This window comes from Lactuca sativa, chromosome 9 (assembly GCF_002870075.4).
Source record: "Lactuca sativa cultivar Salinas chromosome 9, Lsat_Salinas_v11, whole genome shotgun sequence".
NCBI classification, from domain to species: Eukaryota; Viridiplantae; Streptophyta; class Magnoliopsida; order Asterales; family Asteraceae; genus Lactuca; species Lactuca sativa.
Genome location: NC_056631.2, coordinates 88460562 through 88479793, shown reverse-complemented (window position 1 = coordinate 88479793; position 19232 = coordinate 88460562). Strand labels below are relative to the sequence as shown.

The 19232-nt window shown below is 37.1% G+C and overlaps 3 protein-coding genes across 4 annotated transcripts; 1 reads left to right on the top strand and 2 right to left on the bottom strand.

The window, feature by feature from the left end:
- The first annotated feature begins 9013 nt into the window (after nt 1–9013).
- Nucleotides 9014–11162, top strand: LOC111882009 (uncharacterized protein At2g39910). 2 transcript variants are annotated; one of them, XM_023878379.2, is made up of 8 exons: nt 9014–9171; nt 9258–9723; nt 9822–9908; nt 9993–10183; nt 10277–10472; nt 10566–10609; nt 10710–10811; nt 10907–11162. In XM_023878379.2, the coding sequence occupies exons 1-8, from the start codon at nt 9131–9133 to the stop codon at nt 11022–11024; spliced, it is 1245 nt and encodes a 414-aa protein (XP_023734147.1). In that variant the 5' UTR covers nt 9014–9130; the 3' UTR covers nt 11025–11162. The 2 variants fall into 2 exon arrangements, with proteins under 2 accessions (XP_023734147.1, XP_023734146.1); XM_023878378.2 differs by having other exon boundaries at nt 10566–10630.
- An 85-nt stretch (nt 11163–11247) lies between these two features.
- LOC111882010 (glucan endo-1,3-beta-glucosidase 12) lies at nt 11248–12970 on the bottom strand. The gene has a single exon (XM_023878380.3). It carries the CDS (start codon nt 12748–12750, stop codon nt 11617–11619), a length of 1134 nt encoding a protein of 377 aa, XP_023734148.1. The 5' UTR covers nt 12751–12970; the 3' UTR covers nt 11248–11616.
- A 3768-nt stretch (nt 12971–16738) lies between these two features.
- Nucleotides 16739–17499, bottom strand: LOC111882011 (30S ribosomal protein S31, chloroplastic). Its single transcript, XM_023878381.3, has 3 exons — nt 17258–17499; nt 17123–17187; nt 16739–16962 (listed from the first exon to the last, which is right to left on the bottom strand). Exons 1-3 carry the CDS (start codon nt 17397–17399, stop codon nt 16828–16830), a joined length of 342 nt encoding a protein of 113 aa, XP_023734149.1. The 5' UTR covers nt 17400–17499; the 3' UTR covers nt 16739–16827.
- Nucleotides 17500–19232: the final 1733 nt, after the last annotated feature.

Genomic DNA, 19232 nt, shown 5'->3' with positions numbered 1-19232 from the left:
GTGGTTTCAGAGACTTAGTCATGAACGAGGCGCACAACACTCGTTATTCCGTGCACTCGGGATCAGATAAGATGTATCTGGACCTCAAAAAGTTATACTGGTGGCCTAACATGAAAGCAGAGATTGCTACCTTCGTGAGTAAATGCCTTACTTGCGTAAAGGTCAAGGTCGAATACCAGAAACCCTCCAGTCTACAACAACAAACGGAGATACTAGAATGGAAGTGGGAACGGATAACTATGGATTTCATAACCAAGTTGCCCAAGACGACGGGTGGGCTTGATTCCGTATGGGTCATCGTCGATAGACTGACCAAGTCTGCACACTTCCTGGCGATCAAAGAAACAGACAAGATGGAGAAACTTACAAGAACTTACATTAGGGAGATTATAAGACTGCATGGTGTTCCCTTATCCATTATCTCGGATAGAGATAGTAGATTCACTTCGAGGTTCTGGCAGTCATTACAAAGTTCCCTAGGAACTAGGTTGGACATGAGTACAGCCTACCATCCGCAGACCGACGAGCAAAGTGAGAGAACTATCCAAACCTTGAAAGATATGTTGCGAGCCTGTGTGATAGACTTCAGGAAAGCATGGGATACTCATTTACCCCTTGTCAAATTTTCCTAAAACAACAGTTATCACACGAGCATAAAGGTTGCTCCATTCGAGGCCCTCTATGACCGAAAGTGCAGATCCCCTCTGTGCTGGGCTGAGGTGGGTGATACCCAGTTAGCTAAAGGGCGAGTCCCTGAAAGCACTCTCACATGTCCAGAAATCATAGGGGAAATGACGGAGAAGATCGTTCAGATCCATGAATGATTGAAAGCCTCCAGAGACTGACAGAAAAGCTACGCTGATAAACGTAGGAAACCGTTGGAATTCCAGGTGGGTAACCGTGTTCTATTGAAGGTCTCACCCTGGAAGGTCTTGATACGCTTCGGAAAGTGTGGAAAGCTAAATCCAAGGTACATAGGGCCTTTCGAGATTCTCGCAAGAATCGGTCCTGTAGCTTACAAACTTAACTTACCGCGCGAACTCAGTAACGTACATTCTACCTTCCACGTATCGAACTTGAAAAAGTGTCTGTTCGACAAGACTCTTGTTATTCCACTCGACGAGATTGAAATCAACGAGAGCCTCAACTTCGTGGAGGAACCAGTAGAGATCATGGACCGAGAGGTCAAGCAAATGAAACAAAGCCGTATCCCGATTGTGAAGGTTCGCTGGAACGCCAAGCGAGGACCGGAATTCACTTGGGAGTGTGAGGATCAGATGAAACTGAAATATCCTCATCTTTTTTCTTAGTTGTTTGTAACTACTTTATTTGTTTAGACTTTAATTTCGGGACGAAATTCCCTTTAACAGGGGGATGATGTAACAACCCGGAATTTTCATTCAGTCAAACCCTAAAAGTCAATCACTTCATATTATAAGTCAAGTTCACTTTTACTTGTTTTTAGGAAAAATAAGTTCATTTGATTATTTTAATAATAAATCTTTAAACGAACGGGTGAACGGATGTGCCGTCTCGGGTCTCGAATTTTGTAAACCGCGAATACCACGTAGCTTAGAAGTTCACGGCCAAACTTTTATGTTTGGGCCGTAAAATACCCCCAAAAACGTAAACTCATGCCTTAAGCATGAGTTTACTCCCCAAAGTGCAACACATTTCATTTTCACCCTAAAAGAGTAAACCCAAAACACTCTCAAGTATCATCCAAGATTTAATTCGAGATCTTCAAACTTGTAAGTGTTCTAGCCATTTCAAGTTGGTATAACACTTAATCTAGTGATTGTACATCTTTTCATCCATCCATTTTTGTGTTTTGATTAGATTTCCAAAAACACCAAGAACACACACTAAGCGTTCTTGGACTTTTAGCTCATTTCAAGCTTCCTTATAGTAAGTACTTCCATCCTTGAGTCTTATTAAGCTTGTATTACATGTTAGCATCAAAGAAAAGTCCCAAGAACACCAAGATCAAGGTGTTCACGATTTTGGGAGGCTCCCAAAACCGTAAACACCAAATATGGTGCAAAGTGGTGCCTTAGGGGTGCCTAGATTAGAGATGCAAACGGGGGCGGATATTAGCGGATACTGCAATACCCGTCCCCGTACCCGAACTCCAATCCCCACACCCGTCCCCGCCTCCGCCCCGCCTAATCCCCGATGGGTTCGGTTGAAAAAATATCCGTCGGGTACGGGGAACCCGATGGGTACCCGAAATATATTATGTTTATTTCTACAAGTACAACTATTTATGTTTCTAAAGGTATGTTAAGTTATCACCATTTTTTAAAAGCAAATTTCATATACATTTTATGAAATTAGTTGCACTTTTAATCATATATATTGGAAATTGCTTAATTCACTTTGAATTTATTTCCCTTTTAGATTCTTATTAGAATTCTTTTAACGACAAATAAAGGTTTTATAAGATATAGAAGATTGGAAAATTTTATCAACTAATATTTTGTTTTGAATTTATAATATAAAATAATTAATGGGCAATAATTACTTGCGTGGAAATGTGCGATGATTTTAATATTTTAAACATCGTTCTACTTCTCAATACTTCAATTAGGGAAAATGACTTAAGAGGGTAACTATCTCTTATCCGTGTTCACATATTGGCAACTTCTTCTTTTTTGTACATAATAAAGCAACTAACTTGTTTTAACTGTTTAAATTGCACCAATATTACCGGCTAATACTTGTTTTAACCGGTAACTCAAAGGGAAAATGACTTAGGAGGGTAACTACCTTTTATCCGTGTTCACATATTGGCAACTTCTTATTTTTTGTACATAAGAAAACAACTATTTTGTTTTAACTGTGTAACATCCAAAAAATCATGACAAAAAATTTCGTTTTTAATTTAATACTAAAACTATAATTGTCAAACCATTAATTTAATACTCCGACAATAGGCCCCGCCCGGCATCGGGCCCTACCTGGCATCGAGCCCCACTCAGTATACATATCTGTCTCTCTTAGGCCCCGCCTGTCTCCGGGCCCCACCCGCTAAGCACATACAATCATATAACATGCTAACACATAAAGAAACATACTCTACTGTATCCATATCCTAAGAAACATACTCTGCTAATAACGAGATACAGAAATTCGCCCGTACTCAGCTAGTTCCAGCCAGGGCTTCAGCAGTGCAAGGTGAGTCTCCTCACTGCGTGAATGGGTCTAAAGCCATAATGCTAGCCCATGTAGTCTATGAGTAGGAAGACCCGGGGGTTAGCCCTAGGCATTTTATGTTAGTATGTTATTCCAGACCAAGCTCTGATGTCGGGCGGGTGCCCGAGGAATGTTATCATGTTAGATTATACTTGTTTTCTGTGTGATACTTGTATGTGCCTGGTAGGGAGGTGAGTGTGGGCAAGGTCCCATATCTCATCACTAGCTTAGTACGGACGATGTTCCGTATGTCATTATTAGCAGAGTATGTTTCTTAGGACGGGGATACAGTAGAGTATGTTTCTTTATGTGTTAGCATGTTATATGATTGTATGTGTTTAGTGGGCGGGGCTCGGAGACAGGCGGGGCCTAAGAGAGACATATCTGTATACCGAGCAGGGCTCGATGCCAGGCGGGGCCTGATGTCGGGAGGGGCCGATGCCGGAGTATTAAATTAATGGTTTGACAATTATGGTTTTAGTATTAAATTAAAAACGAAATTTTTGTTCATGATTTTTGGGATGTTACACAGTTAAAACAAGTTGGTTGCTTTCTTATGTACAAAAAATAAGAAGTTGTCAATATGTGAACACGGATAAGAGGTAGTTACCCTCCTAAGTCCTTTTCCCTTTGAGTTACCGGTTAAAACAGGTATTAACTGGTAATATTGGTGTAATTTGAATAGTTAAAACAAGTTAGTTGTTTTATTATGTACAAAAAAGAAGAAATTGCCAATATGTGAACACGAATAAGAGGTAGTTACCCTCCTAAGTCATTTCCCCCTTCAATTATGCATGCATACACAATTATACACATTTTGGAGTGTGACTGTGAGTTGCGAAGAACGAAGAATAATCGGAGAGTCTAAAAGACGATAAGTGGTGAAGGAATTTTGAAAATAGTAAAAAAATGTTTCCACAATTTTCAAAGACCGGGTTTAAGCATATAGAAATTAATGTGCTTTAATATTTTCGAGTGTGTGTCTATATATATATATATATATATATATATATATATATATATATATATATATATATATATATATATATATATATATATATATATATATATATATATATTCGGGTATTAAACGGACGGATAGTATCATACCCATACCCGCCCCGCCCCCGTTTCGGGTATGAAATTTCAGCCCCGTCCCCGCCCCGTTACCCGTTAAGACGGGTAATACCCGCCCCGTTAGGTTCGGGTACCCACGGGTACCCGAATCCGCGGGTCAAATTTGCATCACTAGCCTAGATGCCTCACAATGCCTTAGGGACTTGTCTAGATTCATCATTGATGAGTTTATCACACAAAAATCACCAAAACCTTACATTTTTATGTGTTTATGGTTTGGGTATCTCCCAAAACCATAAACACCCCAAAAGGTGTATAAAAGTCCCATGGTTATTCCTTGTGTCTAAATCTAACCTAGACTATTGCCATGATTGAGCTAAGGACTTGAAAACCCCCAAATACCATAAACTAATGGGTTTAAGGTAGTAAATCATGAGTTTAAGGTAGTAAACTCAAAGGAAAATGGTAAAGGGAGCGTAAACTCCATTTAGGAGTGAAATGGTGCCCTAGATCTTTCCAAAGGCCTAACCACCAAGTAGAAATGCTTCAAAGGACTTGTAAAACCTCAAAACAACATATGCTCATAAAGTGTAGAGTTTACGACCGTAAACCCTTGAGTTTACTTCCGTAAACTGCTTGGGTAATGGTCATTAAAACCGTAAACTCCAAAGGAGTTTACCCTTGAACTCCAAACACTCTAGCTTTGCCCTACAAACACTTGGATGCAACCCTTGTGATCTTTAACACTTGAAACAAAATGTTTTCATGTTCTAGAGTGTCCTAAATTAATTTATTAGTTATAAATTGGCTAATTAGTTATATATATGTTCATTATATGATAACTAGGCTCGTGCGTGTGTACAAGTCTCCATTTGTCACCTAGCATCGTATCCGACACTTCAATCCAGTCCACTCACTGCAAGTGAGTTTATACCCCTTTAACTAAACTTTGAAATACTTTTCAATGTTTTAAATGCTTTTATGGGGGGGGGGGGAATACAAGTTGAATACTTATAGTTATTACTTCAATCACATGTGATTAATAACTACAAAACCAATGATTTTCTTACTGTTCAAACTGTTTATCAAAATGTTTTGCTTCAAACTGTTTACAAACTCTTTTACTTATCAAATACTTTTACTTAAACTCTGTTATACTTATTATCAATTGCAGGTCCGTGTATGTATAGTTATATAAGCAATGTTTAAAAGGCTTAGGAAAGCCTGCCCCGCCCTATTTCCTTTTCGCGCTTGAGATGTGGTCTGGTGGGATATCGGGTGTCCGTCCGAAGGTCGTTTAAATATTAGTTATATATCATGTGTACATATATAGTCATAAAAGGTCCTTCCAGTCAATTCAATACCCTTGGGTAGCAAGGGTATACTTCCATATTCACACGTACAAGTTATATTACTAATAAACTACAATAGGCGTAGTTTAGGGTTTTAGTAATACTAATACAAGAACAATGAATCATACAAAGAGTCAGTTCATTCATGAGTCGTAATACATAGTGATGAGAAACAAACATAATACATAGTGATGAGAAACAAACACAATACATAGTGATGAGAAACAAACATAATACATAGTGATGAGAAATAAACATACATGCTAGACAGAGGAAGAACACACAATACAACTAGCACATACATTACATATACATTACATTAAGTTATGTGAGCCATTAAATGGGTCATGGCACTACCTGCCATGACAGTTTTTGTATCCAGAATCTCCTTAATTGGGGAGCGTATGTGTTTGCGTATAGATCTATACTGGATTGACTATCCTACACCTTGCTGATCGCTTTGCAAGTCTACGGGTGCCAAATGTCATTTCGTACGGCGTCTTACATCGTCATTTTACTATTGAGTCGGTAGCAGGGTACAGACCGATCACATTATACTTTAAATAACAATTGGTTTAAGGTAGTTGGTACAACAGTAGTTACTTAATACAATAGTACAGCACTATAATATTTATCCCATTACATTCACTTCGTGAACATTCACACGATGCACGGTAATGTAAAAACTATATATTGGTTAATGATAGTCGGATTTGGGAAAATACACACTCTTACAAGAGACGCACACAGTTACTAGATGCCTTGGTAGAAGGCTACTCTTAGTAGGAAACATAGGGTTTTCTAGGATAGTTCAAACAAACACAAACTTTACAAAACTTATACATTACATCTTACAAACGCTTTCATACAAACTAAGACACTAATATACTTATGATCTCACCAACTTTAAAGTTGATACTCGCTTTCAAAATAACTTGTATTCTCAGGTCACCACTAGACAGGTACAGGTGCCAGGCTTTTGAGAAGATGGAGTTCGTTCAAGACTCATCTTTTATTTTGATATGTATATTTTTGGTGTCTATAACTTTGACAGAACACACATGTATGAAATTATATTATTAATGCAATGGATGATGTTGTATTCATTGTTGTGATACTATACATGACGTCCTCCGCCCTAGAATGTTTCCGCCATTCATGGTTTTGGGGTGTGACGGCTTGGGTGTTTGAGTTATTAATGGGCCATTTGAGTACAAGTGTTTTGGACTAGGAAGAATGGTTGGGCTTTAGGGTAAAGCTGATATAAGGGGTTTGGTCCCAATTTGGAAAATTGGGCCATATTTGGGCCTTGGTTGATTATTTCGCTTTTGGACCTTTCAGATTGTGAGTTTGGGCGTTAGTCTTGGACCAAGCTAGATTAGGGGTAAAATGGTCTTTTTACCCCGAGTATCGATTTATGGTTAGGGATTGGAACCCAATTTTTAATTGGTTATTATTTTGTATTGACAGTTCTGGGATCTGTCAGCCAGCAACCAAGGATCATATGTGCGATTCGGCAGTGCAAGGTGAGTCTTCTTCCAGTGCTCATGAGTCGAATGCACCAATGTTCGCTCACTAAATTATATATGAAGGATACTAACTGTTTCTATGACTCTTGCATGGTTGTATGAGCCTGTGTGGTATAATAGGTGTATCTGTGATGACCAGTTAGGTCTAGCTGTTATTATTGTGTTATGATGTTTGTATGTAACTAAGACCGCTAAGAGTTTCCAGGGTTGCTGATAATCCATCGGGCGTGCTGTTAGCCTATTGGGACTGCTGGTAGTTCCCAGGGTTGCTGATAACCTATAGTTGTTTAATTGTGTTGTGTCATGTGTGGTATTTTGAGGAACTCACTAAGCTTTGTGCTTACGGTTTTCAATTTATGTTTTAGGTACTTCTGTTTTCAAAAGGAGGCACTCGGGATGATTGCAGAGCACACACCACCTCGTTCCGCATTTTCCTAACTTACTCTGACATGATGTGATGATTGACTCAGTTTGTTTTATTTGGATCTTATAATGATGTTTCTGGAATATTGGTTTTACTAGTTTAAAAATGATTTTTTTTATCTTATTTTTGGGATGTTACAGATTTATGTTATATGTATTGTCAGTCTACTTATGGGAGAAGTGTTAAGGATATAGACATTGGCATGGTTGTTGGATTTTAGAAAAGCTATGCGTCGAAATGGTTTTGCCACTTGACTGTCTTGACTGGTTGATCTTTATTTAATAGCAATAAAAGTATATTTTTGGATTAGTGAAAGATCTAAAATAGTAGTTGTTATGATCGAATAATCTATAACCAATATAGTATATAGTGTAGGTTGTTACGTATTGGTTGAGCTATCTGTAAAACTACATACTTAGCTATTTCGAGACTGATTAGGTAAGTTGTCTCACTATATTATGTATTATAGTATATATCATTTGTATGTTAGGATATAAAGACTAGTAGAGTATAGTTGTGTGCATAGGCTAGTATAGTCGTTGTATGATTGAATGTTTGTTTGTATGATATGTTCATTGTGTATGAATGGGGAGTTGACGGTAGAACAACGAAAGGTTGTAAGCCTGTAAACTTGTGTTGACTACAAAGCGGTGGTAGGTTGTGAGTCCAAATATGCATGTGACTGGTAGGACGACGAAAGGTCATGAGCCATTATTTGAATGCATGTATATGTATATGATATCTTGAGAACTCAATAAGCTTTTACTTACAGTTTTTGAATAAATGTATTTCACGTTGTTCCTCTGATCGCAGAAAATCTCCAACGTGACTTTATTCGTATCGAAGAAATACTTACCTTTTTAGACTTTCGCTAGACTATCTTTTATGTCTAATAAATGTATGACTATGATTTTTTTCTTGCAAATGAGATTTTGGTGTTATTTTATATATGTTTTAAAAATGAAAATTTTATTCAAAAAATCAGAACGTTACAAAATTGGTATTTTAAAAATAAAAAGTTTTACTTGAATTATGTTAAAATAAGGGTACACTAAAAAGACAAAAATATGCTCATGAGCAACATACATGAGGGCACTTAGTGGGCAAAAAACAAACAACATCCAACCTGATCACAGGTGACAAAATTGGAAACTAAATTAGAAACTAAGATGTTTGCTAGAAATTATAGCTTTGTTTGATAAAAAATATATAAAATTAGAAAAAACTCAAAACTAAAAATTTTTTGAAATAGTTTTTTGGATTAAAATTTTTTTGTTTAAAATAAAAATGAAAAAGCTCTTAACCGAACTTTTTTTTTTCAAAATTTTTTCTTAAAAGTTCCGTACCGAATGGACTCATAGTTCCGAAGACAATATATAACTCTTGGCAAATCAATACTATAGGGACCAAATATGTAATTTGGAAAACAATTGTAACAATTAATTAATTAATTATTTTTCTTTTCGAGGAACCAAAATTTATGCTTTCTATAGTTCTATCCCGCTTGTGAAGAAACTGTAGTGGAAGAACTCAAGACTCTCAGACCAGCAAAAATGGCGACTTCCTTCTCCAATCTTCGTGACCTCCTCACTCGGTAAGTAAGATACTCCCGCCATAAACCATCTGTTATCTGTGTCATCGTCTTGTCTTTTACACTCTGAAATTTCCCTCTTCACGCAGATTGTCCCAACCAATCCGAGAATCACTATCGAAAACTTCCTACAAACAACCAGACTCAGACATTTCAATCAAATCTCTCCTTCAATCCCTTCTACCTCCCTTTCCGATTAACATCAACGAAGAATCCGATCTTCAATCCCAATTGACGAGCTTCACCTTACTATGTGCCGCTTTGGCTTCTTCTCAATCCTCGACGTATGATCAGCTCTCATGGATTCCACTTTCTCTCTCAAATTCCGCGGATTCCGCTTTCCGAGAATTACATAAAGCTTTTTCCGATGATCAGGGGAAGGATATAACGATCGAATTGATGCCTAGAGTATTGCCTTTGCTTAAAACGAGTATCAAGGAGAGTTCAATCGATAAGGAGGATGCCGATGGTGACGAGGTCTCCGCCGCCTCTGCTAGGGTTCCGGTTGCTTACGCCATTGTCGCTGCTCATCAATTTAAATGGCTTGTCACACAGGTTTCGTATCGTTCTCTTCGTTAAAAAACGCAAATAAAGCTAGGGTTAGGGTTTTATGTAAAACGATCATGAATTGTCATCGTTATGACTTATGGCAGGTTGATTCATCGCAATTAGGAAAACTGTGTTCGTTGATTATCCCGTGTGCACTTACAGCTCTTGATCATTGGTCTCCAGAAGTGAAAGTAGGTATCAAAACTTGTTCTTCAATCTCATAGGCTCTCATTTCTACTTCTTATTGCTCCAATTCTGGATTGAATTTCTTTCAGGGTCAAGGAATGATGACGTTCATACATCTAGCAAAACATGTGAATTCTTCTGTGTTTAGTGTGTATGAAGATGTGATTCTGGATGCTTGTTGTCAAAACATTGCTTCAAGTGATGAAATCTGGGAACATGTAGTTGAGATGTCTGTGCTCCTTGTGACTTGTACCCAACAAAACAATCCTCGTAGCTCATGGTATTTATCTTTTTATCTCTTCTACCCTTTTTAGCTGATTTTAACTACTCATTGTTCATCAAAAAGCATATATATATATGAGAGTTTTTGTAGGTTTGAGAAGGTGTTGAATGAGATGTTAAGCCATTTATGGAGACAACCAAGATCAAAGGAGAGGCGTATTGCATTTCTTAAACACATTGAGCCACTTTTTATTGGCATGGGACTTGTATTGTTGGGTCATTTCAGACGCATGTTCCCTCTTTTCTTCAAGTGGATGCATGCTGATGATGATCAAAGTGTTTTACTGGTAACATTATATAATACACTATAGAGTATAGAGTATACTCATTTCTTCATAGAGGAAACCGAAAGACCTTTTATTATTTCTTGAAACTTACAGGTTCTTGACAGTATTAAAACAGTTATAAAGTTCACGTGGATAAGGTATTCACCATTTTATGACAGGTATAGTCCTTAAGTGATTTGGAGTTAAAAAGGTTTTTTTTTCTTGAATTGATTTGATATTTTTTTTCTTTGACCCCAGATTGATAGATGAATTGGTGATTTTATACAAAGATGCATCGCTCAAAGTTGAAAAAGAAGAAATACGTGCTCGTATTGTTCAGATACTCACCCTACTACAAAAGTAAAATTCTAAGCTTACTTATCGATTGCTACACATGATATGAGTAAATGGGACAAAAAATGGTATTAATTTGTATTATTATTATTTTTTTTCAGATGCAAAGGGGAGCAATTTGAAGCAGCATGGGTAAAGTACAAAGAGGATCCAAATTTGTCAAAACTTTGCACATCATTAAATCCTGAAACTGTTGTATCACACCCAATTTCAACTTAACTTGATGACAGCTGAAGAATGTAGATGAGTAGATGACTGACTAATTTTAGTTGTGTTAAAATATTGTCAGTGTTGACACATTAAAAAGGGAAATGCATTAACCAGTAACAAATATTTATAATTGTTTTTTGTTGTGAATTTGTGTTGGACAATGCATTAACTAGTGACCAATTTTTTATAATTGTTTTTTTGTGGTGAAATCACATTATCCCATCTTAATTATGTTTTAGATACAACAAGCTTATTATTGGACTTATATCAAGAAGAATATCTACTAAATCCATTTTTAGCATCTGCTGTATCTGCTTTATTAAACAAGTTGCTATTTAATCTGGGAAGAAAAGTTAAACTACTATGGCTACCATCATTTACAAGAACAATAAAATAGTAATACTCATGCCTTTCATTGATACTAACATAACGATCATAAGACACCATCAATCTTCCCTCCCAAATATATTTACCTAATCAAATCAGTAATCCACTAATCACCTCGGTCAACAACAGAGATTATGAATGGTGTACCCCTAATCAACCATGTCTACAGTAATCTAATCGTGTCATTAAAATAATAAAGCATATCAACAAACCACTAGAACTGCAATAAAGCACTTACCAGTAATAGGAATCCAAGAACAGTGATCTCTGTTAGTGCTCCAATAGTGGTGGAGAAACATCCAGAGAAATCAATTTCAAATTTCATTGACATGTTGGGATGCAAAAAACCCCAATTCTGTCCTGTCCCAACTCTCATAGCTGGAAGGTTTGAGAATGTAGTGTTTGTATCGAATACCTCATAAATGTAAGCTTCAGCTACTCCTTCTTTCCTCAATGGTGTACCTCTACCAGATTGGAGATGATAAACCAAACCACGTAGGTACATTTCAGCGTATATTGGACGTGCTTCTACGTCATTTGCTGAATCACAGCTCGGCCACCCTGTCTCCGTCACTACCACCGGAATATTCTCGTGTCCAGAGATGGTTAATGCAGCGATAACAGCATCCACCATAAGATCAAACAAATTCCGGTACCTAACGCCGGTGATGGCATCGTCTCTGAAGTTATAAGTCTCTTCTTGAAACAGAGCAAAACCGATTGGGATCTCAGGTCGCAATTTGTATACGAAGTAAGGGTATAAATTCACGAAGAATGACGAATTCGTTTCACTTAGAAACTGGAGCAAGGGTTTAAGGATGACATTGTTAGTCGGTTCTTCAAATTCAGCTGAGGAAGGAGGAAACGACGTCATCATGATGTTAACAAACGAGAAAGTCGTTGAGACAGTGATTTTCCGTATCCCGAGATCCACAAGTGATTGATGGACGTTACGTACGGCGCGGAGGAGAACATCTGCGGAGGAAGCGTTTCCGTCAGCTAGGACGTTAGTCCCGACGGAGATGGCAGTAATGAGAGCGCGTGGATAGAAAGGGACGACGTGGTTGTAGAGCCAGAGGGAGGCGGTGGAGCGATTGGTTGATATGGAATGGATGAGAGAGTTTGGAATGGAAAGGAAGAGGGATATGTTAGTGTAGAAGAAGGCTCGGATTACAGAAGGTTCAGCGACAGGGAGGCGGACGGCGGTGATTTTTAGAGATCTGAGTGTACTGGCGACTTCTTCCGGTGGTGGTTGAGATGGAGCTGGTACGTAGGTTACGCCAATTGTAGTGGCGGAGGCGGTGGAGACGACGGAGATGAGGAGGAGGAGAGAGAGGGAGTGGGACATAGTTAGAGGTTTTAGATTAATGGGGTTGAGTGGGTTTAGGGAGTGTTGGAGGAAGAAGGAGGGGTATGGGAAAAGCACCTGCTGCGCATTATAGCATGTAGCAGTTCGTTTGTTGTTATTTGAGAGATGCTGTGGGAGGAAATGATCTGCTGCTACGCAGAGTCTAACACGATGTAATTGGCGGATTTTTGTCCATATGACAATAATATTGGGTAGTAAAACTATACTAAAACCTTTTTTTTTTCTTTAATAAAAATTTGTCTATCAAATTATAAAAACTTAATTTTACTTGTCTTAAGCAATTATTGATTCAGATTTGAAAAATGTCAAGCTAATTCAAAACATCTAATGCTTCTAGTAATAATGATAATATGGGTGTCCAGATTTTCTTTGTTATTTCTTTTGAAGACTCATTTCCATCCAATAGTCTCGATATTATCGGGCATCAAGCTAAGTCAAGTACTTGGTTGTTGTGCATGGATTTTATAAAATGGGTTAAATGTTTTGCTAACTAAAAATAATTAAAATTTAATTTTGGGATATATTTTGGAGGTGATGTTTGAAAACCAAGTCGATGGTTATGTTCCAAGTGGGAAAAAGGTATGTGACATCTTTGTTATACTTAACATTCAGTAATGACTACAAATGTAAGAGTATGGACTGAAACTTGATGTTAGGTCTAATATTGGTACTTTTAAGACATTACTAAGATTGGGGAACCAAATGTGACAAGTTTGGAAAGTGGTGTGATTTTAAGCTTCTAGGGCTTCAAGCTCTTTTATTTTAGGGAAACAAATTTAGTATAGAAGAAGAGTGAGTTTGAGTTATTTGGAAGGGAAATCTTTGGTTTGAAGCAATTAGAAGATCAAGTCAATTGAGGTCTAGTGGTTATTTGGGTTCTTCTATTGCTTCCTTATAAACATGTTAAAACTATCTATGGGATAAAAAGGTTAACTGAGATTAAGGAATATTAATTAGAAATATTGAGGTTAGTCGGTAATTTTAATTTGGTTTGATTATTCATTTATGTGTTTTATTTTAATATTACACCTGTAGAAGCTTTTGGGAGATTACTTACATGTTTTGAGGTGAGTACATAGCCATTTAAGCACATATTCTATTTTAGCGTGTACTTTCAACTTATTTGTGTTTTTTAATGATGATATTTTTGATGTATTTGAGTTTATATATGTTCAATTTAATTATATTTAATATAGAAGTATTTTTTTTTTCAAAGAGTTTTAGAGGTGAAAGTTATTATGAGTTATCGTGTTTCAACGATTGCTTGATATCCATTTTGTGAGTTCACCTTTAGAGAGATCAGGGGAACACTTTAATCTTCCGTTGAGAGATCAATCAAAAACTTTCTTAAAAGATGGGAAATATACATCATTATAGATATGAGTTATGAGAATAGATAACTTAAGCTATTCATACATTGTACATTTTGGTGGTTTTGTTTACTTTATATACATAAATTTGTAAACTTTTACCATGTAATGTCAACTTTATGTAACTTACAAGGCCTTTCATAAATTTAATGTATTAAAATTATTTTTACATGTTCTCAAGTTAGTAGTAATGATAATAGAAGTGTTTGGATGTGAGAATTAGTTTATATTAGTTGGAAGATGCTTGTTTGAAATGTTTAGACCACGAATACTTGTACTTAGACTCTTTTGCGAATTGGGATAATATGTGTATCCAAATTGGAAACAATTGAATTTGAAAAAATAATTATATTTTGGACTTCCGATTTGATGAACTATTTTTAAAAGGTTGTAATGAGTTGTTTAAATCATATTTCAAATATTCCTTATGACGGGTGTTTTAGATTTGATATCGAGTTCCATCGAAACAAACTATATATCATAATTGTAACATGACATGGCTTCCTAATAATTACTTGATTCATCTTGAACAACCATTTTCAAATCTAATTTAAAATCTTGGGTAAATCATACGAATAGTCCCTGTGGTTTGGGGTAATCTGCGCGTTTGGTCCCTAAATTTTTTTTTTAACTCGAAGGGTCCCTAAGATATATTTTTGTTGCGCGTTGGGTCCCTGATAAACCTAAAATGACTATACTACCCTTATTTTTTTTTATTTTCTTTTATTTGTCTGGTTTAGTTATATATAAAATAAATATAAAATTAAAATTAAAAAATCATTAACCTCTTATCTAATCGTACACCCTAAAAAAGAAAAGTTGTTTTCCCCTTATTCCTTCCTTAGTCCCCATCCCTTCCTCCAATCTCGTCGGCGAATCCGTAGGGCTACTGCTAGAGACAATGAAACTCCATCTTCAGTGCACCTCTCTGTCTTCTTCCTTTTCTCACCAGAAAAACTTGACCCACGAAGCTTCATCATCTTTGCCTCTTCCCCTCTCCGATTAGAGCTCTCAATCCTTTACTCACCAGAAAAACACGAGGCAAGAATTCATCGAAAAAACGTCGAACCAGAATCATGGGATTGCTTCATTTTGTTTCGATTTACTGCATATTTGAGTAGAAATTTTCAGAAACTTAATTTTTCATAGGAACCACAAAAGAGAAATTTGATTTCTCTGAAAGGGTGCTGGCGCTTTTTAATTTCTGAGTTATAGTAGTTATGAAAACATGACTCAGATTAGGGTGGTCGAAGAAGATGGTCGAACTAGGCAGGCTCAAAAGGGGTAGCAGAGTATAGATGAAGGTTCTAGGTTTAATCATGGTGGATTTCATCGATGATTTCAGATGGTGGTTCAAGCGAGGATGATGATGAATCTGGAACCCTCGCTTGTTTTTTGCATTCAGAATTTTCATCAGGTTTTGGTTTTCAGCATTTTGATTTTGATTTTGTTCAATTTTGATTACAAGGTAACAATTTAATTTTGGTTTGGGTTTTGATTTGGTTTGATATTCATTAGCTTCATCCCCTGAAAATTGTAGAAACAAGCACCATTGTTGGAAGATGTCGGAGATGATGGTGGCTACAGGAGACAGTCATGGTCATGATTGTTATCGGAGACGATGATGATGAAGATGAGATTTAATCGAAGGGGATGAAGAGTTCTATTTCCAGTTTCTGGATTTTTTGTGCAAATTTTTACATCACTTTTGCTTACCTGGGCTCCGATGTTACATATTTCTTTTGGAACTTTGGTTTTGTTCTTATTGTGGCCGATGGAGGTGACCGGAGGATAGTGGCAGTGGTGTCCGGAGGTTGTTTTCAGATGGCTGGACATAAGGAGGGGTGGGGTTGGGGTGGGGGGAATGAGTTTTCATTTTATTATATTTTACTGTTTAAATAAATAACAAATTAATTTAAAAAATAGATGAGGGCAAAGTAGTCTTTTTACATCTTATAGGAACCAGACGTGCAATAAAAATATAAAATAAAGATGTTCCGAGTTAAAAAAAAATTGTTAGGGACCAAACATGCAGATTACCCTAAACCATAGGGACCATCCGTGTAATTTACCCTAAAATCTTATATCATCTATAAGCAAATAATAGCATCATAGTAATTATGAATTTATGTATCTTCTAATATTTATCTGGTTATATGTAACTTCATAAAAGAAATTGTATAAAAAATATGCTCTTTTTTAGACAAAATGGGTGCGCTGAGTGAGCGGGGAAAATGCTACCCCCGTAAGACATCCCACCAGATGGCTGACGTCAGCCGTCCCCGCCTTGTTACTCTGGGCTATGCAACGCGCAATGAGGCACACGACAAGACTTCGGGTTTTCCTTTTTTCCGGGTCAATGAAAACCCGGGTAAAGCAGACCCATCAAAACACAGTAAAACGCCTCTGCTGCGAAACAGAGTGGTTTAGGGTTAAGTATTGCGTATGCGGACTCAAAGCACCCACGCACCCCAATTTGAAGCTATTCGGGCCCCACCGGGTTTATCAACAGAAGTTCATATTATACAGAAGCCGATGTGGGAACGATTACAAAAAAAATTATGGAAGATAGTATGATTTAAATAATGTTCAGATAATGGATTTGGAATTGAAAGCATGGATTTAATTGAAAGAGTTTGATCCCAAAATCATGAAACAAGAAACTTAAACAAATGTTTGGGTTAGATTAGTTAGAGAAGATAGACTCATCGATCTCTATCTTAACAACCTCGCCGTCGTCGAAGCGGTCTTTCCGTGGTGGAGCTGGTGGCACCGGTACCCTCGGCGGTCCTCTGCCCTTCGTCTTGTTCCGTGGTCTTGCCTGTTTAATCGTATAAATTCTTAAAATTCATGTGATAATTTGAGATGATTTTACTACTATGGATTGCTGCAAATCGGAAAATGTCGAATGTTCTGGTAATTACGCAAGTAATAGACTGAAATTAGAAACCCTAAAATTTGAGAAAAAGAGGAAAACTCACATTCCCAAACGAGTGATTGAATCGCTTTCCTTTAGCAGTCTTCTTGTCTCCTCTTCCGCAATAAACTGAAACGAAACTCAGTCAAGCTTAAAATTGCATAAGTTAAAACAAGAAAGGAAATTAGAGTTTACGTACTCAGTGGTTGAATTGAGGAGGTGAGAGAGATGGAGGAAGTGGGTGAAGCGAGGGGAATGGCAGTTGGGGAACATGAACGAGAGAAAGAGAGAGAAGAAGAAGCAATTGGAAGAGCAGCGATTGAAAGTGCCATTGACGCCATTGGCAAGAGCTGTGTGTTTTCTTGCTCTATCAGGATAAGTGTAGCTCTTTTGACAACAATGATTTTTGGTAACAAGATATGACCTACTACGACGTCGTATAACTTTCAGTCTTGTTCCATAGGCACCCAAAGGTGTAAAATACAAGAGACTTCACTTTTAGGATTTTATCCCTTTAAGCGCTAATATGTCATTGTAATGTACATCACATAGTAATAAATTATCAAAGTAACAATATTAAAAAGTTGAAGCTTATTCGGATTTTAAGAACAAATTATAATAATTCAAAAACATATGTTAATTATGATCGATCTATTAGTTTGAACATTGTTTTGAATATGTTATATCGTCTTAATATATTAGAGTTACCATATGTGAAGTTTATGTGGAATAGAGTGAGAGAGATGGCACTTGAATGTAGGTTTTGGTCATTTTGTAAAGACATATGCATTTACATTGTCATGTAAGATTGTAAGTTGCATGGGAAACTTTACTACATGATAGGTAAAGACTCTAGTCAATATAAACTTTGAAACTTGATCGTTTGAGGTCTAGTGGTTATTCGGGTTCTTCTAATGCTTCCCTATGAACTTGTTAAGAGTATCTATGGGATAAAAACTTAGTGAGTTTCCCCAAAGTACCACATAGGCACATACCATACATAAATAAGTTAGTGTTATGGGTCAAATAATAGTCTTATAAGTAATTTCTTCCGAGGGCCAAATCCCGATCTTCGATACAGATGCCAAGGGCCAGATCCTAGTCTTTCATACTGTAACACTCTAAAACTTTTAAATAAAATGTTCATTTTTAAAACCACACAAAACACAATTTCACATTTCTCAAACCCAAGTTTATAAGTTGTTCAAAACACAAGATAATAAAATGTTTGACAATATCCCAGAATCCTCAAAACAAAATCTCTAGCTTGTGTGTACAATCATGTCGGCGCCTTCCCGCGATCCTGAGAGGTACCTGAAACACATTTCACATAACACTATAAGCACGAAGTTTAGTGAGTTTTCCAAAATACCACACACTAATAATTAGCCTCTCATGGCTATATCTCGATAAGGACCCTCCAGTCATGTTTCTTAGTGAAGACCCTCCGGTTTCACAACTTGGGTTGGACCCTCTAGTCCGGTATCTCAGTGAGGACCCTCCGGTTTCACAACTCGGTTTGGACCCTCCGGTCCTAACTCAATAAGGCACAGAATAATATACAACATAATTACATAAATCACAAAGACAAAATGCATGATATCACATAACTCAGTATAAGTACATAAGACCCTCCGGTCAATAACTCAAATAAGACCTTCCGGTCACTCAGTATTACCACTCATGTAAGTATTGTAACATCCCAAAAATACCGACCAAAAAATTCCTTTACCGACCAAAAAATTCCTTTTAAAAACATTATTAAACCATAAATATCATCGTCATCATGTAAAATCATAAACCAAGTATCTCAAAATATTGTAGTACCTGTCAACATATCATAAACTCATAACAAATATCAGAGTAAATCTCGTAGGCTAGAAAAACTGTGGCGTGTGCCATGCAATCATCCCGAGCCCTTCTCTTTGCTAGCTGAAGTACCTGAAACCGAAACTGAAAACTGTAAGCACGAAGCTTAGTGAGTTCCCCCAATCTACCACATATCATACACATAATCACATACTGGGCCTAGCCCACTGCATCGGGCACCGCCCAACATCGGACGAATCCGGCATCGGGCCCCGCCCGACATTGGACCGAGGTCCGGCATAACTTGGGCCCCGCCCGGCATCGAACCGAAGTCCGGTATACATATCATATCAACAAGCATAACA

Bases quoted from the DNA above. Each gene is read 5' to 3' on its own strand.
- LOC111882009 (XM_023878378.2), top strand. From the start codon at position 9,131: ATGGCGACTTCCTTCTCCAATCTTCGTGACCTCCTCACTCG. The intron at 9,909-9,992 runs GTAGGTATCAAA...AATTTCTTTCAG, and splicing joins ATTGGTCTCCAGAAGTGAAA to GGTCAAGGAATGATGACGTT. The intron at 10,812-10,906 runs GTAAAATTCTAA...ATTTTTTTTCAG, and splicing joins ATACTCACCCTACTACAAAA to ATGCAAAGGGGAGCAATTTG.
- LOC111882010 (XM_023878380.3), bottom strand. From the start codon at position 12,750: ATGTCCCACTCCCTCTCTCTCCTCCTCCTCATCTCCGTCGTCTCCACC.
- LOC111882011 (XM_023878381.3), bottom strand. From the start codon at position 17,399: ATGGCGTCAATGGCACTTTCAATCGCTGCTCTTCCAATTGCTTCTTCT. The intron at 17,188-17,257 runs GTACGTAAACTC...GTTTCGTTTCAG, and splicing joins CTCCTCAATTCAACCACTGA to TTTATTGCGGAAGAGGAGAC. The intron at 16,963-17,122 runs GTGAGTTTTCCT...ACGATTAAACAG, and splicing joins TCAATCACTCGTTTGGGAAT to GCAAGACCACGGAACAAGAC.